This window comes from Rhea pennata, chromosome 4 (assembly GCF_028389875.1).
Source record: "Rhea pennata isolate bPtePen1 chromosome 4, bPtePen1.pri, whole genome shotgun sequence".
NCBI classification, from domain to species: Eukaryota; Metazoa; Chordata; class Aves; order Rheiformes; family Rheidae; genus Rhea; species Rhea pennata.
In genome coordinates, this window is record NC_084666.1 from 65,632,572 (window position 1) to 65,659,309 (window position 26,738).

General features: G+C 36.5%; 2 protein-coding genes across 4 annotated transcripts in view; both read left to right on the plus strand.

The window, feature by feature from the left end:
• CENPE (centromere protein E) overlaps positions 1 to 8,571 on the plus strand; it is a 37,309-nt gene extending 28,738 nt beyond the window's left edge. Inside the window, exons 36-44 of the mRNA XM_062574918.1 lie at positions 1,143 to 1,349; positions 1,922 to 2,131; positions 3,645 to 3,866; positions 4,573 to 4,776; positions 5,365 to 5,477; positions 5,981 to 6,078; positions 6,685 to 6,847; positions 7,349 to 7,608; positions 8,474 to 8,571. Coding sequence (XP_062430902.1) covers positions 1,143 to 1,349; positions 1,922 to 2,131; positions 3,645 to 3,866; positions 4,573 to 4,776; positions 5,365 to 5,477; positions 5,981 to 6,078; positions 6,685 to 6,847; positions 7,349 to 7,608; positions 8,474 to 8,571 — 1,575 coding nt within the window. The remainder of the gene's footprint in view (positions 1 to 1,142; positions 1,350 to 1,921; positions 2,132 to 3,644; positions 3,867 to 4,572; positions 4,777 to 5,364; positions 5,478 to 5,980; positions 6,079 to 6,684; positions 6,848 to 7,348; positions 7,609 to 8,473) is intronic.
• A 2,788-nt stretch (positions 8,572 to 11,359) lies between these two features.
• BDH2 (3-hydroxybutyrate dehydrogenase 2) lies at positions 11,360 to 26,730 on the plus strand. Of its 3 annotated transcripts, XM_062574920.1 has the most exons (11): positions 11,401 to 11,419; positions 11,536 to 11,609; positions 13,487 to 13,567; positions 14,933 to 15,011; positions 18,431 to 18,527; positions 19,086 to 19,194; positions 20,921 to 20,981; positions 22,211 to 22,324; positions 22,884 to 22,942; positions 23,620 to 23,712; positions 24,865 to 26,730. In XM_062574920.1, exons 3-11 carry the CDS (start codon positions 13,496 to 13,498, stop codon positions 24,916 to 24,918), a joined length of 738 nt encoding a protein of 245 aa, XP_062430904.1. In that variant the 5' UTR covers positions 11,401 to 11,419; positions 11,536 to 11,609; positions 13,487 to 13,495; the 3' UTR covers positions 24,919 to 26,730. The 3 variants fall into 3 exon arrangements, with proteins under 3 accessions (XP_062430905.1, XP_062430904.1, XP_062430903.1); XM_062574921.1 differs by lacking the exon at positions 11,536 to 11,609 and having other exon boundaries at positions 11,360 to 11,419; XM_062574919.1 differs by lacking the exons at positions 11,401 to 11,419; positions 11,536 to 11,609 and adding an exon at positions 12,976 to 13,033.
• The last annotated feature ends 8 nt before the right edge of the window (positions 26,731 to 26,738 follow it).

The following is a 26,738-nucleotide window of genomic DNA, read 5'->3' on the forward strand; positions in this document are numbered from 1 at the left end:
ATGCTGAATGTGTAGATAGCTTTATATTACATGTTTTCTACTTTTGCTTAATCAGCTCTTTTTAATATTAAAGACAAGGATTCTTTATGCTGTAGCATAGATCTTACTGAAAGCATACCTCGTGGAAAATTGAACTGATAAACCCTTTACAATCCTGGAAAACTGAATTTCTTAAAGTTAATCAACCTTAATTTCTGACTGTAGTCCAGCTTCTTTGCAGGGTGTTATTTCATTGACATTAGTGGGAAGGTAAGTTCTGTTTCTGCTCTTCACAAATAAATTTATGGGCTCCAGAACACACGTCATTGCAGGGGAAAAAAGAGAGGCATAAAACTCCTTGGAGATGTTTATTCTGTAAAACGATTTAGTAGTCCAATGCATTTGTGGCCTTGTAGACCTTTCATTAAGGGCAGTACAGTGGAGAAATTGATTCAAAGAAACTGAGAAACTAAGTAAAAAATCCTGTTAATTTGTGCAGAAGCAATGCTGGTTTTCTCTGTTCCTTTATTTACCATGGAAGGTGGAGTTTAGCATGTTAGTTTGGTAATGAAAATACTAGGCATAGTCTTGAGAGCATAAATCAATCATCTTCATAAATATCTATTAGCTTTAAAAGTTTAACAAGCTTTCCAAAGAGCCTGACCTCTTAACTTCAGATTTGCTGTAGTTTGTCTCTGTTATCTTTTATCTTTGGATGCCTTTCAACTTTTATGGCGGAAATGTTTAGAATTTAAGTAGTGAGCTCGGTCAGAGTAAAGCTTTACACATCAGCATGGTGGTGGTGATATTGCAAATTACACCTTTCACAACTACAGAATAGAATAAGCCTAGCAAAGAATACTTTGTTTTGCCTTTTGAAGTCTAGGTGAATAGAAGGCTCTCCAGGCATAGAGCCTTTTAGGCTTTGGGGCTTTTTAGAAGTCAACAGAAAAAGAAAATTTGCATACTCTGGAAACGTTGACCTAGCTGAATGTCATATGTGCTGTATATCAATGTCACATATGAACTTAATTTTCCTAGCCATACCTCAGTTGTCTTGGGAATCTGTGGAAACTGCTGGACTATAGAATCTGGAGTCTTACTGAGTGCAAGGTACCATTTTTGAAGCATGCTCACTGATATATCCTTTGCTCTTAAAACAGTTTCTTTTCAGTCGCGTTTGCTGTAAGAAGGGAGACTATCATACTATTGTTAACAAGTATGATATGGAATTGCTTGAGGAGAAGAGAAGACAAGATCAGCTACAGACTCAAATTCAATGTCTTAAGTCTTGTTTGAACCAGAGAGAAATACCTTCTCAAGACTCGAACATCTATGAATTGCCACAGAATTTGCACTTGAATGCAGAGGTAGTGTTTGTAACAAATTCCTTTCCAATCCTTTCCATTCCAAAACAAATGCTTTTATTTGTTCAAACCTCACTTAGAAAAAAAAATCACCAAATTCATATCTTTATTTGTGCTACTAACTCAATAGAAGTGAAGGCTATAGTTTTTTTAAAGTGACTCAAAGTGAAATTATTATTATAAAATAATGAGACTGATATTTTACTTGCTGTGTGAAATACTACCTGATATTAAAATGAGTTTTAATGTATGAAGTAATGTTACACTAACATACTTCCCACTGTTTGCGCCCCCTGCTGCATGCCCACAGCCACCCAATCCTGCTGCTAGGAATATAGATTGTCTTTTCATTTTCCAAGTAGGATGTAATTTAAATATAGTGAACTTTCTTGTCGCTTAGCAAATAAAGAGTAACTAGAGGCTAAAAGAGACTTCCTGTAAATCTTAATAGCTAAGTGGCCAAAATGTATTTTTAGATGTCTTCTATTTACCAAAGCAGTTTAAATTGACATCTTGCTTCATTTTCAAACTGCTGTTTCTTGTGTGTGTGTGTGTGTTTTTTTTTTTTTATGAAGAACATTCTGAAAGATGTATCAGAAATGGAAAGCGAACTTCTCAGCATAGAGGCAGAGTTAAAGCATGAAGAAAGTACTAGAAAAGAAACAATGCGGTTCTGGGAAGCTTGTTCAGGAACTCACTGTGATGCAGAAGAACTTAAAGATGGGTTAAAAAAAGACAATGAAAGGCTTCTACAAGTCATTAATTTCTGGACTCCTAAAGTAAAGGTAAAAACTTAATTTCTTTCATCAGAAAATGTAGTTTGTGTAAACTGTCTAAATATCTCCACTATCTTTTTAATAAAACAAATAAAAATCTCAAAGGATCTTTAAATGTATTCTTCAAGTATTATCAGCACTTAATATCTTTTGTGCTTAGCTCTAAAAGGTAGAAATAATTAGAAAGTTCTAAAGACTTTTTTCTTCTTTCTCCTCGTGCATGCAGACTTGGAAATTTGCTTTTGAAAGGCTTTCTGGGAAACAGCTGATGGCCTGCTTTGTGTGCGCGGTGTGGGTTTCCCTTCTCTTCTCCCCCACCCCCTTTAATAGAATGAATCCTGAAAACTGTTGGAAATCATTATATAGTTTTGCTTAGAGAACTTTGCAGCCTGATGCAATCACTTCTACTTAAGGTTTTATGCCCACAAGATTGTCTGTTCCCTTCAAGCCAACTTCAAGATGATTAAAATAGTTTCTATAAAACCTAATTGTGCTCTATATTCTTGCCCCTCTTCTACTTTCAAAAGATAAGTTTTCTAGAGGTGGTTCTGTCTTCATTACCTTTTTTCTTTCCCTCTTCTTGCTGCTCATCACTTTTTCCCTGGGGAGGGAAAAAAGATTAGGAAGCTTGGTTATAAAGTGCATTATAATAATTTAATTTCATATACCTTTAAAACTATCAAATGCTGCTGAAGAACAGGTTATGGGAGGGAATCCAGTACCCACTGGTTGGTTGTTGGGAACAGTCTTCCGAATTCCCAGTATAAACTTGGTCCTGGTCTGTTCGTAGTTCTTGTACTTATATTGGCCTGAAGCTTGAGGAACTCATCTCCCTCCTTCCATGTTCTGCTTCAGTGTGGTCCAACCAAGTTCACCCATTTAAAAAAAAAAAAAAAAAAAGAGAGAGAGAGAAAGAAAAGCACAACCTTTTTCGTAAGAGTAATAGCCAGCTTTGGCTTTGGAGTTCCCCAGTGTTGACACTCTTTTCAGAAGAATGCCTTGATGCATGTATTTTTATAGTTTGAAGGCTTTAAACAGAGAAAAATCCACCAAACTTCACACTTGTGAAATGGCAGAATTATAGTGGATTCTTTTTCTTTATCTGACATGTTGGGCATATGGGCTATTAGAATAGTACTATGTATATCACTTTTCAAATAGTTTTGTTTATTGTGATCAATTAATATATTCTAGTAAATTCTCCAAATTAGTTTTTCCTATGCTACTCACATTCAGAAAGTCTCTCTTGCATAGTTCCTTTATTTCTCTAATCTTGCTAATCCTTCTGCATTAAGTCAAGTAACAAGTTTGATGTCTGTTTCCTGCCTGTCTTCTCTCTTGACTCTTTCCCCTCCACTTTGGAAATAAAACCTAGATTTCACTTTATTCTGGTGATTCTATTTCTGGTAATAAGCACTTTCAATTGTGACACAAACAGAGTTGCTTCATTTCTTTACTTGTCTTGTTCCTAGCTGGTACAAAAATGATTTCATAGTTACTAAGTGGCATTACTTAATTTCAGGTACTCCTTCAGCTTTCTTCAGAACTGGATGCCAAAACTGCTGATTATTGTAGAAGAGCTGATGCTGAACAGAAACTAAGAAAAGAGAAAACTGAGGAGTTGCTTCAGGAGCTGAACAATATTAAAGAACAACTGGCACCTGGTGCCTCTGCCAGTCTTGCGTTAGAAGAAGAAAACTATAGACTTCATAACAAATTGGAGGCTGCAGAACAAGATAAAAAGGTGCAAAATTTGTTTCAAAAAAACCCAACTCTTTTGATGCTTGACTTCAAGTTAAGGGTGCTTCAAAGTGAGAAGAAAATTAGGTTTGATAACTGTAAATCTGTGCCACATAACACTCTGGCCCAAGGTGCACTTAAGTTCTTGTAGCTGCTACTTGTACTCAAAGTAGAATTTTAAGCTGTGTTTAAGTAACTCACCTAACAGGCAATTGACTGTGTTCTATTTACAGGCAGATGTCAGTCTAGAAACCCACGTAAAATGGGGAAATTCTGAAGTATTGATTCTAATATAATATTGTGATAGTGGTGATACTTTCTTTGAATATATGGTATTCATTATGTCAGACTAGAGTAGGATTTTTTTTCTTCTCCCCCTTTCTGCTTTCCAAATCTAGGAATCTGATATCCTCTGTTAAGGAGAAGAGTGAGGGGATTAGGAGTAACTAGATTAGAACTCAAGCTGGCAACTGGATACTATAAACTTTTCCCTGTATCATTTTCTTAAATGTCACAGTTAACCTTGCTCAAAGCAGTTTATTTTTAAATAAATGAAATTCCGTGTTCCAGAGTACTAACAGATGTCACAAAGTCAGATGGACATTTGTGTGTATGGCAAGTCTTGATTTTTAAAATTAAGATACCCTATGCTGTTACGCTGATATAACTCTTGGCATAACTTTTCATAACTGGTTAATATTTCTCAAAAGGCTATGGAATTAAAAATCCAAAAGCTGGAAAATGTAATAAATGAAGTAGGAAAAAACGTCCAAGAGAAGGATGACAGGATACACAAGTTACAAGAACAGATAAGAATGAAAACAGCTGCAAGTGAGCTCACTCAACTTCAGGCCACACTAAATGAGACAGAGAAGTGCCTCAGAAGTGCCTTAACAGAGAAGCAGAGTCTCCAGGTATGAGCAAAATACTTTACTCCTCACATTCTCCATTGATAAGTCCAGGAGGGAGCATACATGAGGAAAAAGGCTGTGAAAGAAACGTAACACTTGAAAGTCAATTTATTGAGCTGTACAGTGTTCTTGGAGTAATGTACTTGCCTCTCCTAGTAGAATTTCACAGCCTCTTGGACAAAATCTGGAGCCTGCATTAACACGTTAGAAACTAAAGCTACAACTTCTACAAAATGATGCATTTCTAAAACATTCTAAGAAGGAAATACTTTAAATTTTGAAATTAAAGCATAGCTTTTTTCTTGACTTAATCTATTTGCGTGTTAGTTCAGAATTACCAGACTTACATCTGCAAGCAAGTCAAAACAAATTGCTTAAAATAGAGTTGCAAGCAAAATACCAAGAGTCCAAACGTCAGTGTCATTGCATTGCCAACTGATGTTATGGTGCTACCTGGTAATGAAACTGTGTTCTTTCTGCTTCTAATCTCGTACAGCAGAACCTAATAGGTCGTAATAATGGTACAAACCAAGCAGCTTTTAAATTCATTACTAATAAGTATCAATCCTTTCTTCATATTCTTCTATTTAGGCAAAATTAGATAAAGGTTCAGAGTTGTACAAAGAAGAAATTGATAACCTCAAAACGCAGTTGGTAAACTATGAAATGGAAAGAATGAAACAATCCAACTCTTTTGATAAGAAGTAAGTTCAAGCTTTACTTTGTTACACTTTAACTGCTTAGTTCTATGTTGTGGAAAAAATTGGAAGCTAACTTCAGTTTTAGATATCCTCATTATTCTAGCAGAATTCTGAAGAAAGACTAAAAACTGTACGTCTGAGTCAGATTGACTGCCAAAATCCTTCCTCATACAGCCACAAATAAATTCCAACCAATGCATGCTCAACTATAAGCCAAATAACTGTTCTGAGTGAAGGAAGTGAGGGGAAAGCAGTTAATAAGAGCGCTCTGCATCCCTCCCCTCCAGTGAACTGCACAGAGGATAATTTTAGTCCAGTATTTTTTCTGTGTTTCACCTAAAATCTAACTGATAACCAGATGAGATGTTTCTTTTTACTTAAGTAACTTGGATTTGTTCCTGTTTGACAGCTCATTTGAAAATCAAACTAGCTCTCTGGCAACTTTAACTATTAAGCTGTACAAAATAGTGTTTTCTTTTCTCCCCTTCTCCCTTTCCCTGATATAGACTTGCTAATTATAAAGCTCTTGCGGAACACCAAGAAGAACAATTGAGAAAACTAAAAGAAGAACTTAGAAGAGCACAACAAGAGCAAGATGTTACAGGTAAATTCAAGATAGATATAAGGGATTCATGCTATACATTCAATTTTAAGGTTACATGGCTGAAGTTCAGATCAAGATGCAGGCTTCTTACCTCATGTTGGTATGAGGAGGATTGAATGCTTTGGATGGTGAGATAGAAGATGAAATGATAGCTGCTTACACACTGTTAGATTGATACTGTTAGAATTGCTGCAGTTTGTAAAGGTGTTTTGTTTTTGCTTGTTTAGTCTAAGAGCCCTGAAAGGTTTTGTGGCTTATGTTGTCATTTCTTCCTTGATTAATTTCACATATAAATAGCTAGTTCTATCCATAATCATGATATTAACTATTTTGACTCTAAATGGCCTTGCCTTTTAAGCTTCTGAATATCTCCCTGACAGTGTGACTATTAGTGTGCATGTGTATAATAGTGTATAATATATACTAGTAGTATTGTATACATTATAGAAAATAGTATATACTAGCAGTTGCAATGGCACTTTTAATCCATTCAGGTTTTACTTACAAGATTATAAGAAGGAATTTTGTATAGGCATGACTAAGATTATATTGATTTGGTTTTAAGTGCTGTCCAAATAACATGTGTTTGTATAAACTATTTTCTAGTGGTCTTAGAAAAAGAAGCTCCTCGGCAATCACAAATACCCCTTACTTGTGGTGGTGGCAGTGGGATTGTGCAAAGCACACAAATGCTTGTTTTAAAATCTGAACAAGCTAAACTACAGAAAGAAAACTTGCAGCTGAAGAAACAAAATGACCTTCTGCTAAGGTAAGTGTAAAGCTGATCAACATCATGTCAAATACTTTGGTGCTATTTAGCTATGCTTACCATAACTGTTTCTTTATAGGAAATCTATAGAGGTGAGCAACTAATTTAAATCTAAAAGCAAGACCTAAAAGAATCCAGTGAATCTAATCTTTAAAGTTTGTGAATTGTTGCCCGTATTTATAAATCTGTCTGTGAGCTTTAAGCTGCTTTTATAACAGCTTTTTGAAAAGAGTTTATTGAAAGCGAGAAAACATACTTTGTTTAAAAGTTATGATAAAATTGTGGCATGGATATTTAGCTGTTAAATAGAAAAACAAAACAAACACAAAACCTATTATATCTCCTAGATAACTGATATTGATAAGCTAGGAGGCTTGCATTGCCATGCATGTCATATGTCATCTGAAGGTACGAGATCTGTCTTGTCTGGGTTTTTTCTTTATCTAAAGAAATTAGTTTAGATTTTTCTCCTCATTATATGTTCTTCCTTTTCCTGTTCAGTAATGAGCTTCAGCTGAAAGAAGAACTTAGAAAATGGAAAGAAAGAGCACTAAAACTGAAAGAACGATCCTCAAGGGAAATTACTCGAGAGACAGTACCGAGGTCTCCAAGGAAAACAGTGCCATACTCTCTTAAAGAGCAAATGCCTTCTCCTTCTAAGGAATCCATTTCTCAGGAAACTGTGACTCAGGACACAAAGTCTCTACCACTGACTTGTCCAACAAATTTTTTTGATAATTCCAACTTAGGTACACTAACAGGTACATAACACAGTATTGTACTCTTAAGATTAGTAGAGAGAAAATATAAAGGATGGTCTGTGAAGGAGAGTAGGTGACCTGTACTTTCTGTATTCAAACCTGAAACTTGCATAGTGAAACAGCCATGAGAGTTATACAAACATGCACTACGAATCCTAAATACTTAAACTGATCTTCAGGGGCTGAATGTCCAGACTTTTTCTCTGTTTTGCCACGGTGGAAATTTTGATAATTGCTTTAAAAGGTGAATAAGCAGGATGTCCTATTACTGGATAGATAATCTGGAATATTTTTCTGCTTATCTTTCTTTAAGCACAGACTTCTGGCAGAATTGATTCTCATAGACCACTTTGTCATTTATGCAGTGTTAATGGCTAGTTAACTGATCTCTAAACTTCTTTATCAAGATCTTGGTCTTTGATGTTGAATCTGTCAATCTGCTTTCTTCCAGCTGCAATAACAGTAGTCTTGATATTTTCCTCTCCTTCAGCCCTAGTAACATCTGGGAGAAGTCTTCTAGTGCTAGTCCATGCTAGCATATGGACTATGCTAGTCCATGCTAGCATATTAAAAGTACTGCTTTCATTGTTATGCTTTATTTTAAAGACTTAGACCTGAACAGCTATGCTGAAGACTTCATCAGTTTGAGATATTAATGACAGACTGCCAGAAAGAATATAAGATTCAACTTGTTGCTGTTTCTTGTTATGACCAAGCAATAGTACAGGCTTTTCTCAGAGTATCATGTTTCCAAGTCCTTGAGATCAGAGGCAAGCTTTGATAGCTGACATCTAAAACACTAGTCAGGATTAAATTGCTGTATTCCTACTGTTTGTGTTACTTAATGTTCTTGTTTTCTGTATAGATACACGACCTGCAGGAGTAGAGCCTACAGAGGAATACCTTAAGCATTGGTTTGGAACTTCAGAAAGAGATAAAGCCCCAGATTGTACCACCCAATAAAGGTGTTTTCTGTAAGCTGTCTCTACAGTGGCTATACAGCCAGAATCTGCATACACAGAAGACAATTGCTTCATGTTAAAAGCCATCATCCTCTTCTACAAATTGTAGAAAGAACTCTGGTAGCATGTAAATTCGTTGCTTTTTTTGGAGCTGCTGTTTCCCATGGCTGGAAAAGCTGAAATGGAAGCACATAAATGGAAAAGCAGTAATGCTGCCTGCAACCTGCTGACACTGTGGTGGTTCTACCTTGGTCATTTTTTTGGATGGCAAAGCTAGCAAAGCCTATGTACTAAACAGAAGATGGAAACGGAGATGATCCAAAATCTACTGTGAAACTTACAATCAATCTTACACTTCTCATTCTGTCATTCATAAAATAGGCCTTCTCTGGACTGTTGACTTTTGTATCTGAATGATATTGAAGTGGAAAGAATTGTTCTCATTAGTTTTTATTCCTCAGGATCTGTTTTTCTATCATGTTTTCATAAGACCATAGGAGTGGTGTTTTCACCAAAATTTTTAACCTTTATATTGGGACACTGTAACTGAAATTATTTTTCTGTTTATAGGGCACATAATCAAGGCTTCATCTTTATTTCTTTACGATACTTCCATAGTTCTGTCAGTTATGGTGCCAAGAATAACTCTGTATTTCGCGTTATCTTTAAATGTACTTACAGTTCCTGTGCAGAGTTGGACATCTGAATTTTTTAACAATAAGTCACGGAGCTAACTGTTGACAGCTTCTCTATTCACTAGAGGAGCGAAAGCAGACTGGATGACTTGGGCTGCAAGAAAGAATTAATATTTTACGATGCTACTTATCTGCATTGTGAGACCTATTTCATTTTGTATTTTCTGTGTATAAGATTTCTTTGATAATAAACTTGAATGTGTTAAGTATTTAAAAATATTTTTGCTGGTCACTTCAATTTTTTGGAGTCAGGATGTTGATTAATAATCTTAATTTCATCCCTTCAATCGTAATTACAATGCTTCTTGTCAGTCTTCTCTGTAGCTGTTCCACAATAATCCCTTTCTGCAATGCTAGCTTTTGATTGAAATATATATATATATATATATACACATATATATATATATATATATATATGAATGTATTAAAATGTATATATTCTTTTCCCTGATCAAACATTTCCTGACAGAGGAAAGATTCTAAATGTGAAAGGCTAAATTCCCCCCTGCCTCTCAGGTAACCAAACAGGAATCTTGTGCTCAGCCTGAGGTTCACTTCTTGAAGAATGGAATCATCATGAGATGACCCAGCTAACAAACGCATCAAAAGCATGCCTGCTTATTTGGTAGGAATAAAGATCTATGTGGTGCTAGCTATCTCCTTATGTATTCCATTATGAGTTAGCCACAATTGTGAGCAAATGATAATACAGACATGTTCCTGAGCATTTAGCAATTAAATTTTTACCAAAATAGCTCAGGGTTTTAAGCTGTTTCCTTCTTGGAACAGTTGCACTATGAGAATTACTCACCTGGCAGAGGTGGGTATTTTGATCTTTACCAAAGACCCAACTGTCTATTTACCTTCAACTGCTGGTAACCGCTGATTGTCTGAACTGTTAAGAAGTTGCAAATGTCTATAGCTCTAAAAATTGGGGGGGTGTTTTGGAAAGCTTTTAAAGAAATTGCTAGCCAAAAACCCAAGGTCTAGGTTCCATTACTGAGTCTGGATTACAGGATGTTGGTTCATGCCACAGCCATAGATATGCAGGAGAAATCTTATTTCTGTAGCAGAGTGGTAAACACAAAGCTTGCTTGTAATTTCCTTTGGTCACCAGCTTTTTTTTCATTCCCTCCACTCTAATATTAATAACAAATGACTAAAATTAAAACTGATTTTTTTTTTCTCTCCAGAAGGGAAATGAGGTATAGATCAGCCTTGTTCTTTAATACAGTTTCAAATTATTTTCTTAATTCTTGCTTAGTGGAACACTAACAGAATTAGAGATTTTTCTGGTGATGTGAGCTGAAGAACAGAAACTTAAGAGGTTAGGGACAGGAGGAGAGAAATGCTTTTAGAAACCTGGTCATTAGCTATTCAGTTACTAGATTTACAAAGTACTGGATTTACTAGAGTTACTAGATTACAAAGCTAACAGTTTGACAGAAATACAAAATAAGTTAAATGCTACTGAACTACATTGGGGGGGTTCTTTTTTCTTCTAAACTTATCCATAGAAGTGACTCTCCTGAGTAAAATGTGTTCAACTTAAAATCAACAAGATTTCAAATTTAAGAATATTATTAGAGTGCTTTGGGTCTGATGTGAGTTCATAATTCAATTACTTCGTCCTGGAATTTCCCATTATGTTAATTCTGCTTTAACAGATGTAAGCTAAAGAGTTAGATATAAATTTGAAAAAATAAGTTGGTAAATAACCAAGTAAGAAAATGAAACTTCTCATGCAAGTATTGTCCTAGTTTGAATTTTTGAGTTTTGGTGGCCGGCATAGTTGAAAACTGCTTTGGAAAAATGCGTTCTTTTTTGAGGGAATTCTGTTGACTTGTTGAATTCCTTAGAGGGAGCTGACAGATAATGCTAGTAATCTTTTCTTTTTTTCTTTCCCCCCCCCCCTTCCCTCCCCCTTCCCCCTTCCCCCCCCCACCCCCCCCCCCCACCATGCAGGAGAAATCTCTTTTAAAATCTTGAGTCTCACTAGATGGCAGCATCTCAACGTTTCTAAAGGAAATTGTGCTGGTGCATAGAAATAAAAGTTTAAGTTGAACTACAAATCCCAACAAGCACAGCAAAAAAGCAGAAAACTTCCTTTTGTACAAAGGTCGATAAGCATAGCAAGTTGTTTGAGGTCTTCTGGTGAGTGACTATTACTTTCTAAATGCTTAATTCCATTAGAATCACTATGATATATGTTCAGAAAACCTGCTAGTTTGAGAAATGAAATGTATTACTAGCATATTTCACTTCCCAAGTGTGTGAAGATGGTTTGAGGAAATACTTTGGTCAGGATTTTTCCACTGAAAAGACCTATGGAACAGCAAAAAGGGTAAGGAAGAACTTTGTATGTCTTGAGTGAGCACTTTGAGGTGTGTGTGTTTTTTGTGTTTTTTTTTTTTTTTTTTTATGTATTTGGGAAGAGTTCTACTGATTTTTAACAAAAGTTTGGTATTAGAGCAGATACATTTTTGCAAAACTTAGTATGTTAAACAGTACCATCTGGTCATGTGTACAGTCTGATTTTGCCTGGTTAACCGGCTTGGTACTTTTCACGCAAAGGATATATTAAGACAGGCCTAACCTCATATAGTCTCCCCTTAGAGACATCCTAAAAGAAATCTTTTTAATAGCCAACCTAAAAAATGATTTTAAGATTGTAGTCTCTCCCCTAATTATAAAGGTGCATCTCAGTTATTGCTTAGTGTTCTGTTTCCCCATGCAGAGTCAGCTATGGCAAAAAGCCTGCAATGAGATGTTTCAGTGTCTGAAACACAGTATATAGCTCAGTCTGACTTTAAATCAAGTGGGATAATTTTTTTATTTCTAAATTTAAACTAAAAATTCTCTTTCCACCCTAATATAAATGTCTGATATGTTGAATGTCAGGAAAGGCTTCCGAGAAAGCAGACAGAATTCTGTTCAAGATCAAACTGAACAATTTGGTTTCAGATGTGGGACCTGAAGTTCAAGTCACTAATCTGAGACAGCATAGATTTGAGCATCCCCAGACAATAACATTAGCTGCTAACCGAGAGGATGTTTTGGCCTGACTGACTTCTCAATGAAATACTCAATATATTGGATTTGTGTATTTATTTTAAAACTGCATGTTCACAAGAAATCTTTTTGCACATGTAACTATATAAAGAAACTTTGCTTTGTTTATTTTTGGAAGTGTGGAAAAGGTTGCTTATGTGCTCAAACACCAGAGATTACACTCTGAATGGAATACAGTAATCTTACTTTTTAGGTAGTACTTTGAAACATCTTGTTCAATAAATTATTCCTTAAATAAGCAATAAGCCTACTGAAACTATCTTTGAATCTGAGGGAGTGAAATGATGGTGTTTGCTTATACTTGTTTATCTGAAAATGTGCCATTCAGGATTTCTTTAAACGTACCAAAACCCTTGAAAGGGTGTGCCTGGGCAGCAGAGATGACTGCATCTTGCCTTCTGGCTGCTACAGATTCAGTGAGGTGGAACCTACTAGAGGAGGAAAATTACTTGCCTTGGCCAGCACTCCAAAGTTCTCCTTTTCCCCTTCCGGCTTGCTCTCAGTATGCTCAATAGTTCCCAGAGAACAAGCAAAGTGGGAGGGACAGAGCTTCGTTCCCCACCCCCAGCCCATGCACGCCCTTGACCTATGGAGCAGGGAATCTGCAGTGCTGGGAGATTCCCAAGGAAAGTCAGAGCAGACGCAAAGGCCAGGCTGCAGAAGCAATGGAAAGAAAGATGCTTTATGGAGCCCAGGGTGGGTATTGACCCGAGTATGTTGCAGTCCAGGAAGTCAGTGCTGGGTCTGAGAGGAGGGGGAAAAAAAGTCTGCTTTGTAAGAACACAATGTGCAATGGAGAGGCTAGTTTACAAGCTATTTTATTTCTACTCTGCTTCATCTCAAATTCATGAACCTCTCTGTTCATGAAAAAAAATAAATTATAGTTTCTGTTATAATATAGGTTGGCTTTTGAGTTCAAACATCTTTTCATCCTTTTTTGGTTCTTACCGATTCAGACAGGGTTGCGGCAGTCCCACCTTAGAACACTGACTGACTCAGGGTCATGTTGTAACTGGATAGGACTCCAATTTGAGAGCAGAAATGCTTGGATCATCTGGGATGATCTTGCATCAAGGATGTACTTGCATGTGTTTACCCAGGAGTGATGGTCTGTCTTTGAAGTTTCTGTGACATCTTCTGCCTGCACAGGTCAGCAATATGGGTCGGCTTGACGGGAAGATAATACTACTGTCCGCAGCAGCACAGGGGATTGGACGGGCAACTGCTATTGTAAGTAGAGAAACATTTGTTCTTTAGTTAGATTTCTGTGCCCTAACTAGCTGTCTTATGCTGGCTTGTCTAATGATACCTGCACCAAACAAGCTCTTAAACTGGTAAACTATGGGTGAAGCCAGAGACAACCTCAGAAATACACATTGAAAAGTTCAAGGAAGAATATAGTCACTATGGAACATCATGATTTCCTGCTATATGGCTGGATACCAAAAAGATTCCCTGTGGCAGAGCCAAGATGTTTTATATACACTAGTAGCTGTAACCAAATCTAGATGATAGCACAACTACATGGTTGTTCATATGAAAAGCTGTGAGAAACACTTAAAACTTTGTAGTTATTTATTGTTAAACAGGAATTTCGAGTTAATTTATAACTCCTTTTGGCCAGTTCCGTACCAGCCATTTGTTTCCTCCATAGCAGATAGAGAAACTGGTAGAATTATTTCAGTATCTCCACAATGTAATAAACAAACCACAAAAAACTTTTATGATCAGGAATTTTGCCAAACTAGTTATTTTCTTGTGCAGCTTTTCCTGCAATTGCATTAAAACAGTTCAGGGAGTAGGTCATTTTCCTGAAGATTTCACTTTGTAAATACCCAACAAACTATAGAAAAGGGTAGCACATTTAATGCCACTATCCTCTTAGGCTGTAAAAGAGACAGTTATTTTGAGGATAAGGGACTACCACATTTTTTTTCTGCTGGTCTGAGACTTCAGAACACTTTTTAAATATAGGTTACTTCATTTTGTATAGCTGTCATTTTATCAGTTAGTACAATACAGAGGAAGCTGGTTTTGAGGGGTGTATCAGGAATGCAGGAATACCTCAGGTGGAGTATTAAAGAAAAGTCATGCTTTTGAATTTTGCTCTATTCAGTGATCTGAATGTGGAGGACTTGAATCAAGTTTATATATAGTTGTTTCTTTTCTTAGATGGCATGTAAAAGCATAACTTCATTTACAGATGGTGTAACTTCATTTAAATCCAACATGCAAACTTAATTCTAGCACTGCTCGTTTGGAACATCCTTGCTGGCGCACATGCAACTAATAAGGGCAATAATAGCAATAGCTGTATTAGTCTGGTTACTATCTCTGGTGCTTTATTTATGGATTTGTTATTATTTTGAGGAAAACATAAAATTGTCTGATCTCTCTTAGAGTTATTCAGTTGTCCCCAGGACATTTGTCAATTGATACTCATCACTTCCTCACATGCTCAGAATGAAAAATAGAAGCATAAATGCCTTCATCCAACTTTTATTTCAATCCAGGAAAGAAATGAGAGAAAACAGTCTTTATTCCTGTTAAAATCTGTAATACCCAAGTGTAAATTATTTTGCTTGCCTTTTTCAGGCTTTTGCTAAAGAAGGAGCCAAAGTTATTGCTACAGACATCAATAAGTCCAAGCTGCAAGAACTGGAGGAATATCCAGGTAAATCATCTTACAGATTTGTTGTAGGAAGGCTGAAATATAATTTAAGATTAGAGTGAACTTTAAAAGGTAGGAGAAAAAACATTCAGAATAATTCTTGAAATATTGGCATTGCTTTATTCTGCACTACAGAGTGGCAGGGATTTTATATAAAAAACACTGGTATTCATCTGCAACATTAGCATTTCAAATGGAATATTCCAGGTATGTAGAACAATTCTGTGTATTTTATGTGTCACAGAAGCAATTGATTTCTGCTTTCCAGAATGGCACCTATTTGGTTAACTGTTTAGATTGCTGGGCTGATTGTCAAATGTTCTGCTAAAAAAATGGAATGCTTCTCCTTGAACCTAAGAGCTGACATTCCCCTATACAAAAAGTGGATTTAGTGTCTTGCGTTTCCATCAGCCATAGTTAGTAAGGAATGCATTAAAAGCATAGCTGCCTAGCAGGAATTAATACATCTTTAGAACACAGAACTTCAGAACACAGATAAGTCTATTTTGTTAGAAATAGACTTATGTCTATTCTATGTTAGAATGTTAGAAATATTTGGGACTGAAGATTTGTTTTCTTGCTGAGGTCACAAGAAGAAACTGCAAAGAGCAGGTTTAGCATAGCTATTTTCTTTAATCATAAAAGTGACACAAGCAAGATGACATAATTTAAAATAAAAATATTATCAATTTTAAAATATATAAGATATCTATCATAACAGAAAGTACTTCCAAATGTGATGCAAGGAAATAGTTGCTGGACTTCATGATTTCCTATTACCTCAAAATTTAACATCAGTCTTGAACTGTATGCAGATACTCCATTTCAGATCAGCTGTATTAGCTGAAAATATCATCTTTACATAGCTAAGTGTTAAGCTGACCTCTCGGCTACCCTAACTCTGCTAGTATAACAGCTCTACTAAAAGCATCATTAGTTCAGGTAGCTCAAACATCTGTTAAACTGTGGAGGGGCTAACCTGGCACATTTTGCCTGAAGTGGATTAGGGGGCACTTGCACCAACTACTCTGCAGAAAGTTGACTGTTTCTGCATCAAGGATGAGTTGGACATAAACATATGCAAAAGTACTTTTCACTGGCACAACTTAGAGCGAACATCTGTCTCCTCTCTCACTGGAGTTCCCTACAAGCAATGTCTCTGTAATTCTCTAGGAACTTTGGGACTTTTCAGTTTCATTCTGAGGATGTTTAGGGAAGTGTTACATTTTTAACTGTACACTTCTTTGCCTCAGCTAGTATGTTGAGAAGGAAACAGAATTTTCCATATACTCCCAGACATTCCTATTCTTTTGACGTATTAGTTAAACCCTAATTCATCAAGATTTGATGAATTAGGCTTTGAATTTAATCCATGTGAGGTGACTCCACTACTGGTGCTAGTCACTAGCCTATAGTCTTAAATTGCATCATCATCTGCAAAACTCTTCAGAGGCATATGTATCATTTAACAAAGGCATATAAAGCATGTTCGTGGACTTAACATTTTGGCTTCAAAAGTTGCAGGTTTTTTCTATTTGAAACCAAATTCTCCCATCACTTAGACATTGCACAATGCTTTACAGCTAGCTTTATGGCATTTCGTAGAACCATGAACGTTGGGTGGGACCTCCAGAGACTGTATATTCCTATCTACTGCTCAAAGGAGGTTGTTGGACCAGACTGCTCAGGACCATGTTCAGTCAAGTTCTGAGCATCTCCAAGGATGGGAATTCCAGAACCTCTCTGGGCCCCTGTTCCAGTGTAACCACTGTAATGGCCAAAAAAAAAAAAAAAAAAAAAAAAAAAAAAAAAAAAAAAAAAAAACCTACAACAACAACAAAAAAATCCTTATGTTGAGTCAAACTTTTCCATGTTCCAACTTTTCTGTTGCTTTTCTTGCTGTGGGCCTCTAGAGGAATCTAGTTCCATCTTCTGTACACCCTCCCAGTAGGTAAACATTTATTAGACTGTGTTCAGAATAGCACATGATGAAACTGGTTTGGGGCACAGGTATTCTGCACTGGATGTCTGTTAATCCTGGATGCAGGTTATGCCATGTCCAAACTGTGGCAAAGGAGTAATTTGCAGCAATTATTATTGTCTTTGGAAGCCTGGTTGTACCCACTGAGGGAACTGTTGCAATACACCATGGCTCCTTCTTTTCCACACATCCGGATTTCCTTTCATAAGGAAAGTTGGTGCATTTGAGAAGGGTTCACAGCCCAATGTTTACTGTCAGCAAGGAGTTAGGGTGTAGGCAGGATGTGTCATGAGACACACTTTTTCCATTGCAAGGTCTCAGTCTTGACATCAATGAGAAGTTAGTTGTGTTAGATGATTGGAACCTTTAAATTTAAAATGACATGTATATTATATCTTATCATGTTACAGCTTATCTGGAAGTGTAGTTTGTTCACTTTGTTCTTTTCATTTCTGGATGCTACTGCTGTGGTTGGCCTATTAAAACATTTCTGTTGAAGAGGGGCTGGTTCTATAGAAAATGAAAAGTGTCTGGAAGAGAGCTGCACCTCTCTCTGTTTCGAGGTCATTACATTTCTCGATCTCAGTGAACTTCTCTGAACGAAATAGAGGGATGATTGTTATTATTGTGTTTTTAGTATCAATGGTTTTCTTGAAGGTACAGCGCAGATACAACCAGTGCTATAAGCACTGACAGTGACAGCTCTCAGGGCCTCAAATAAGTAGAGCTTTATTGCAAAAAGTAACGAGTTTCCAAGTGTTCTTTTGTTGGTTAATTTTTTTTGTGAAAAAATAAATAATTGGAAAAACATTGACATCGTGGTTTTTAAACTACCTTTATTATAGAGGCAATCAACCTGTTATAATTCCTCTTCATTTTTATTATAGCTATGATGTCATCCCAGGTTATGTAAAATTGGTAAGGGCTTATGCAAAACACTGGTCCTCATTAATTGAATGTTATAAAGCTGATACATATGGATAGATGGCACATAGTAGTGTGATGTATGTGACACCTGTAATGAATTCCAAGGAATTATTATTCTGTAATAGCAGGCATGAAAGCTTGTTAGGATTGTACAGACTCTGTAATTCTGTAGTCTGGAAGTACAGCAGAATTCAAATGCATTGGAAATGGCTTTTGTGGTAAAGGACACTAACTCGTCTGCTTGTGTGATGCTGTGTAACAATCAAAACTTTTCTTAAAGACCTTTCTGAAGGTATAAATAGTATGCCATACTGTCCACTGCTGCCCTGATTTAACCATTATGGTAATGATCAAGTGTAGCTGTTACTCAGTCTCCGTGTGTTGGTGCCCTACTGAGAGGGGACTGTTCCTGGCAAATCACGGAACAGGAGCTGTAGTCCTCAGCACTTCTGAAAATCAAACTGCTGATCTGTAACCAAAAAAAAGTGAAATAAATACCATGTTCTTTTTATAGGAATTCAAATACGGATTCTGGATGTTACCAAGAGGGAACAGATAGAAAATCTGGCCAAGGAGATAGAAAAGATTGATGTCCTCTGTAACATTGCAGGGTAATGGACTTCTATTTCATCCTCCTTTTTACAGTTTTCCCTGTCTTCCAGAAGCATTTCCTTTTACTTGAATGCCTGTTATTCCTTTAATTTTAATGGATTTTATATCTTAATATAAATTTTCGTATGTTTTCATCAAAACTGATATCTTGTGTGCAGCTGTGTTACCCAGGCCAAGATAAAAATGGTTCTAGAAATTGAGCTATGAGTCCTTGTCCTGTTCCCTCCCCCCTCCTCCCCCTCACCCCCAGACTAATTCCCCTGGCTCTATGGGTACCTTGTATGATTGGTTTGGACCCCTGGCACCGCACTGAGCGAAGCTGGTGCTCTGCCTGTGCTGTATCTATTTGGGGGAATTCCACTATTACCAAAGATTTCTCTGCACATATGAAGTCTGCCTTGTGTCACTGATACTCCTTGGAAGAAATATGCTGTTGCTTTGCTTTCTTGAGAAGAACTATTGTGCCTACTTTATATGGTTGGAAGGGTTAGCTATTACAAAAAAAGCGATAAAAGAATGTGCATACAAAGCCAAACTATTTTACGCATTTATTTCAGGTTTGTTCATCATGGAACCATTCTGGAGTGTGAGGAGCGAGACTGGAATTTTACTATGAACCTCAATGTTCGCAGCATGTATCTAATGATCAAGACATTTCTTCCAAAGGTAAAGATTGGTTGCCTATGCTTTTTAGTCTCAGTTGCGTTGTATTTAAAGTGGGACAGGTCTAAGTCATTGCCACTGTGACAGCATGGGATTTGGTATAAAAAGATGAGTATGCATCTTTGGATAGGGAAAGCCCTTAAATTACAGTGATCCTACTCTAAAACATTCTCTTTAAGTAGACTATATATCTAAAGGAAACTATAGGGATGATTAATTTAGGAGTTTTGCCCTGTGCCATTTGTAAGTAAAATCCTTCAAATACAGAGCAGCAAGGGAGCTAGTGTAATACAGTAAAGCACAGCGCACAGCTACACATTATGTAGCAAAATCACTGCTACAAAGTATTAAAAAATATACATTAACATGAATTTTTCTCTACAACTGGGGAAACTATCCTATGAAGTAGTTCAGTGCCACTGATGGCAACATGCTGGTTATATTGGAACAATAATCCAGTTAAATAAACAGTCTAGCAGCTTGAGGACTCTTGCTGTTTATGAATAACTAGTTTCTGAACTACAAAAGCCTGTGAAATGAATAGTGTTTGTTTTCTGTGAATACAAAGGCCAGAGTTGGTAGCTGTCACCAGGGTGACTGGATGATTTCTCCCTTCCTTCCCCCCTCCCACGATTTTGCTATAGTTCTGGCTTTTTCAGCTGACTTTCACTTTCAAAGGTTCCTTATAACTGCTTTAGGTATCTCAGGTTTTGAGATCCCTAGGAAGTTTATAATTTTCCACAAACTTAGCTACAATTCAAAGACAGAGTGCTGTGACTTAGCCTTCTCCAAAGCAAGAAGGATTTGAATTGAATCAGCAGAATTACACTGGTAAATGGCATGAGTGACGTCCACGTAGTATACTGGACAAGATGGCTATGATTCAGAGGTCGCTAAGAATGTTATGAACAACTGCCTGCAGAACAGCCAGCAGCAATGGGTATTTGTCAGCAAAACCATTCAGCTTCAAATCATGGAAGCCTCATTGTCTGAACGTGATTGAGTGGGAAGCTTCCTGTGAAGAGCACGTGCCCTGTTGCCCATGTGGATTCACTTCATGCTTTACTGATCAAAAATCTTTTACAAAGATAAGCAACAATCTCTTAGATTTCCCTAAAAAAAGTAATTTCACCCTAATCAACTAAATAGCTACATTGAAATTGTATGAAAGAACTTGTCTTTATATTGTTTCTAATTTCTTGTGTCATTCTTTCTTATGCAAGTTGGAACACAAAAGACTGCAGTAATTTGGTTTTAATACTTGTTCCTATCAATTGGGAATAAGATAAACCTTGGGGCAGGCAAGCAGCAGGAACATTATACCTTGTCCTCAGCCTGGTTTGGCAGGCAAGTAGCAGGAATTTTATACCCTGTGCTCAGCCTGGTTCCTGTTCTTTCTGTTTTAAATACACAAATTCCGTGGTGGTCCAGAGTGAAGCTGATGTCAGTCTTCCATTTCTTTAGTGGTTCTGTCTAGATACATTAAGAAGGAGCAAAATAATTTCCCATCTTTTACATCACTTTTGAAACGATCTAGGAGAACTTAGTGAGAGTCTCAATCTGCTTTACTTCTTCAGTCAATAGATGAAAAGGGAGAAGCTAAGGAAGCTTTGTTATCCTGGATATCAGCTGCGTTTAGGGCTGTTCTAGTGGTTGTTGTGGGCCAGGTGACAGAGCCTGCAGGTGACAAAGTAGTTCATGTTTGAATGATACAAGTATTCTTTTGCAGATGATTAAGCAGAAATCGGGAAACATTATAAATATGTCTTCTGTGGCATCCAGCATTAAAGGTCAGTAGCTTTCTAGAGATTTGCTTTTATAAAATTTTCAGTCTTCTAAAATATCTGGTTGACACACTGAGTCTGTAGAAATTTTTGGAAAAAATCTTGATAGGGATCTATGTAATGGAGTGCCCTTGATTTTGATCCTTGGTGCATGTGCTTGATGAAGCATGTTGTAGTTTTGTTATGTAGCAACTGCTCATTCAGCATGCAGAATGGTCTGCTCTCAAGGAATGATTTGAAGTTTTGCAGTGAAAAAAGGTGGCCTGTAGACATCATCTTCATTTGTTGTAGGTGAGGTTTTTTGACAGGATTACAGGAACAGAGCTCATCCCAGGAAAGGAATCTGCTACAGAGTTGGACCTGATACTTGGTGCTTACTTTTGTTTAGGTTGCCCAGGTGGTCACTGTGCTCTTCATTTTCTGATTACCCAGTGGAAAGCACCTATGGTCTGCTTTTTACAACTATACAACTCTCACATGTCAAGGGAAGAGATGTGATAATGCCTCTGCACAGTGATACGAGAAGAAATTCTTCAGTCTTCCTTTTTTTAAAGAAAATATTTAAAATAAGTGTAAGACCTTAGAAAAGCCAAAAAGTTAGAGTAATCTGCAGGATGTGAAACAATTATGTGAATAAAAAAATAAATATTGCACAACTTTGCTTTTAGAAGGCACCATCCATCCAAAGGAGGGGTGCAACATTAAAAAAACAAAACAAAAAAAAAAAAAAAAAGGTGGTGGTGGGGAATACATAGACCACATATAAATCACAGGTGTAAAGTTGCATAAGCACTAAAGTCCTAGTCTTTGAGTTTTTGAAATGGTGCTCTGAATGTTTTGTGTTGTTCTTTCTATCAGTTTCTATTAAATAAAAAGCAGTTAGTCTTTCAGTGATAACTTGCTATATGTGTATTTCAGAGAAACAATAAATAACAATTACATAAGCATTATAGCTATGTTTCCCAAAGAAAACTGAGGTTACTAAGCAGAAGGGCCTATGTGCTTCCCAAATTCTTATTTGCTCATTCTGTTATTTTTTCTCGGTTACTTGCCAAATTTATACTTTTGAAAAATACTGTGCTTTATTCCGGTCTACACCTGAGGAGAATCTTAGCTTTCTTGTGGAAAGACAGCACTACAGAAAATGCTCAAGTTAGAAGCAAATGCATGTAGAAAAAAACTTGTCTTTTTTCTTAATACGTTTCCATGCTGCCTTCACACCAACCTCCTGTTAGGAGTTGTGAACAGATGTGTATACAGTACTTCTAAGGCAGCAGTTATTGGTCTAACAAAGTCTGTGGCTGCTGACTTCATCGAACATGGCATCAGATGCAACTGCGTATGTCCTGGTAAGTGTTATTACAATATTTTGAAAATTTGGAGCAGATGCTAAACAACATATGGCTCAATTCAGTTTGACATTATTAGCGAACAGTAGACTTGCAAATGGCAATTAAAATTACCAGGAGTCAAAAAGAATAAGACATATTTCAAACATCTCTGAGATTTTTAAATAGAAAGGTCATTACTCTTATCATTAGACTGGGCTATACGCAGCCCTGCACTCTTAACTCAGCACTGAGACATCTAAGTATATACACATTTCATCAGCATTACATAGTATTTGTGTGTGTATTTGTCTGGAAGTTAAACAATGTAGGGCTAGATAGCAGGCTAGCTATTTAACTTTTAACAATCTGAAAAGTATTGAATCCCATTCTCAAAGCATTCTTTTATTGAAATTTAGTTTCCTATGCTAAGCTGATAGTTTTGCAATCTTTCTCCTGCATCTTATTATGACATTACATGTAGGTGTTATACCATACAACTAAAATCCATGAAAATGCATTTTGTCATGATTGTTGATACATTTAAGTTTTAATTATTTAATTTCAAACTTTTGCTTAGGAACTGTTGACACACCATCTCTACAGGAAAGAATTAAAGCCAGGCCTAACCCAGAACAGGTTAGAAAGCTATTTGTTTGATCATACATATACATGCTAAACACCTTTAAAAACAAAACACACACCTACACTTCTGCTCAGATTCCGGAATACCCATATTTCGGAGTGTGAATGGTAACATAACAATAGTGTCTCCTTCGATAGTTTCATCAGTTCATGCTCCAGCCAGGGTTTTAGAATGCATCATAAGGCGCTTGCTTAGTGAATGCAAAGGGTCTGTCATCTGTGGAAGAATTTGCAGCTGGTACTTACAATATCCAATGTGAAAACAGAATACATTCACTTCTTCGGCATGCGTCAGTCACAAATTAGTGTGCAACCATGATAGAAAAGGTATTCCAGCATATGCTTTTAAAAAATGATTTAGGATCTTCCATCATACTAAGTAGATAATTGAATCCTCTTCTGAAGGGCCCGGGAATATCTACTAACAAAGGAAGAAGGGCCTCTGTTGGCTTTACTCTGGAACCAGAGGTTTAAGCCTATTCTCTTAATATTTTTCCAAATTGAAGTTCACATCATAAGTTACCCTTCTAGTTTCTTTCTCTAGCATAGATTCTCTACCCAGTGTATTAAGTTTTGACCTCATGACTTGTTTCCAATATTGCTTTGTACATGTCACACTAATTACATTAAAATATTTTGTTTTTTTATACACCCAATGCTCTGATGTCTAGGCATTGAAATACTTTCTAGACAGACAGAAGATTGGTAGGATTGCTACTGCTGAAGAAGTGGCCCATCTGTTTGTGTACTTGGCCTCTGATGAAGTAAGTACCAGACAATAAAATTCTCTCTCACAGAATCTCATACTACCTTGCTGCTTCACAATAGAGAGAATCTGTTTTAGAAGGATTGATAATGTCTTTGAGCTGAATTATTACAAAAATAGAAAACTGGCCATCTTTTACTGAGTTTAAACCTGTAATACAATGCTCTGAATGTTGACAATGATTGTTCAGGTGTTACATACTTGGAACCATAGCTTGGATGTTTCATGCCCAAATCATTCTGAACAATAGCAGAAATGATCTTGTCTGCTGTTCCAGGCAGTTTGATTTCCACCACAGCTGGAGCATGTTTTAAGGAGGTAGAATTAAAACGGTTGTCACCTACCTGCACGGTGCAAGGGCAAATGTTTGTGTAGAACTGCTAGAGATTTTAGTGGAAGTTTTAATGCTCAGAATGACCATTCCTTTTTGGCATAAAGGAAGCAATAGACCTGTTGAGGTTGTTTTAGACCAAACTCATGATAACTGCTGCACATAACAATGAAAACACATCAAGTATATGAAACATTGTTTCATATATTGTGCTACAAGTTTACTATGGATCTAAAATTGGACTGGATTCCACTGCACTTCTCCAGCACTCCCAGTGAACATAACAAAATACTTTAATGGAATTAGTTTGGTCTTAGTGTTTCCAACACTAATCTATTTCTCATTTTCATCTTGATTTACTGTTTTTGTGACGCTGCTAGTTTAATGCTTCAGTACTGACCTAGAGAATAGAATGTCACCTTCTTAGTTGCTTACCTCACTTTCTGCATCATGTAAATTTTCATTTAAGTCTCATTATTATTAACTGATCTGGTCAGATACTACTCAGCTGAATAGAGCTAATAACATCAGTGTAAAGTATTATTGCTGCAGGTGAGCTCCCTGAAATCTACCTTATATAAATTTCTTATGTTCAGGATGTATTATCATCTGAATGCTTTTAATAATAATTTTGCTACACTCCACTGAGTTAGGTGAAAGGCTTCCATTTTTTTGTTTGTTTTTTGTATTCTGTGTATTTGGATCTACTGTTTTTTTTTAAAAAAAAAGTTTATATGAAAAGAAATCAATTTCTGATAAAGTTAAACTAGTATTTTCCTGTATTTAATAAATTCATTGTTACTTTTTATATAATTTCAGTCTGCCTACATGACCGGCAATGAACTAATCATTGATGGAGGGTGGAGCTTGTGATCGAGTCTGTCTGCAAATGGAAATTCATGCTATGAAAGGCAAAAAATGGAGAGGATCATGTTTCTCAGTTAAGATAGTTTGCAGAGATTTAAGTCACTAACATGTCTTTCAAAACAAATTTAGTGCATTTTTAACACTTTGTAATCTTTTTCTAAATTTATCTTGCTGATATGCTTTTCCCTAAGTTGTGAAACATTGGACTAAAATATACTTAATGTGACTTCCTTCATAAGAAAGTGTTTAACCTTTAAGATACCAGTGTTCCCAGAATATTATTTAATATACACAATCTGAGTCTTGTTTTAAGCAAATCTAAATGAAAGGAATTAAATATTACCTTTATTCCCAGCCCCTGAAGTATATGCAAGTTAAGCATTCACAATTAGATTTCCTAGTAATGTTGACAGACTATCCAGGGAAAGTAGAAAGAGACTACTTTTAAATCAGCTGAACTGATCTTGAGCTAAGTGCAGTTTAAACAACAGAAGAAATCAGAAAAAATAGCAAATTTGAAAACTTCAAAGTTCAAATCATTTTGTTGGCGGTAATAGCTGTCCTGGGTTAGAAAACATTAATTCTTGCAACCTGTGCTTGAAAGCACTTTGATTTCCAAATTATTAAGCATGTTCTTTCTCCTCTCTACTATTATTAGCAAAATGTTCTAGAATTGTAATAACTGTAGAAAAAGTCTGTGTGTTGAATTGTCGGAAAGAATATCTGTCCCAAATCTGAAAACACTTACAGATCCTGAATGGGAAGTGCTGGACAGTCAGGTGTGCTGTGGACATGGTGTATGGGCACATCAGACTTTCTGCACATACAGTATAAAGTCAATCTGTACATGTTCAGCTGCATTGTGCATCTGCAGTATCTGGTTTTCAGTTACCCAGTGAGGTTAGGTTGCTGGAATCTGGAAAGATGGGAGATTGTAAATTAAAAGATAGGGCAACAGATTACTGTTAGGAACAGTAGGACTGGCCATTTTTTGTCTAAGCACCCAAAGCTTATAGACTGTTTTCATGAAGCAGAAATAATGGAGATGACTAATTAAGACTAAAATTTGCAGCATGTAGAGAGCATGGAGAACCTCATGTACTTTCGCAATCAGCTTGAAAAAAGGAATACTTTTACTAGTACCAAAGAGGCTCTCCTAGGAAAGAGAGCGCCCAGAACTTATCATTAATGGTAAAGACAACTCCTAAAATGGTCTTGAAAGTATCACTACCGTGTCTTTTTTTTTCATGTACAGAAAAGCACTATGCAAGGGCATTACTGAAGCAGGCATGTGGGAGTAGTATTCTTGCATTTACAGGATGGATCTTCAGGAACACTTTCTATTTCCAGCATACAAGCGAAAACAGTAGATTTTACAGCTCTAGATAGAGCAAACATATATTCCTCGCCAGAAGGATGTGCTAATACTGAACAAATATTGTCAAATCTATAGGCTGGGTGCCAGGATTAGGCCTTCTATTGCTTTATTGTCAAATACCAATGCAATTCATGCTAAAACACAAGACTAAGTTTCTCAGAAAAATGACTTTTTACCCAATAGTTTATGGGAAAAGTGTGGTTTGATGTCATCTTTGTGGCAGCACATTGGAGTGTTGATTTTTGAATCAGAAGCCTGTTGTGGTAAAGGCTCATTTTCTGAACAAAACATGGTTCCTGACCCAAAGATCTTAAGGCAATGAACAAGCTGAATTTCCACACCATTTGTTATACTAACGTACTGTTAAAATTGACGTGAATGATATGGGATCAGTGCCTATAAATATGATTACATTAAAAAATTGCACGTAGCTCCAGTGATCTATTTT

Excerpts from the sequence above, each read along its gene's own strand:
- BDH2 (XM_062574919.1), top strand. Across the intron at positions 15,012-18,430 it reads AGAACTGGAGGAATATCCAG|GAATTCAAATACGGATTCTG; the intron begins GTAAATCATCTT and ends TTCTTTTTATAG. Across the intron at positions 22,943-23,619 it reads CCAGGCCTAACCCAGAACAG|GCATTGAAATACTTTCTAGA; the intron begins GTTAGAAAGCTA and ends TCTGATGTCTAG.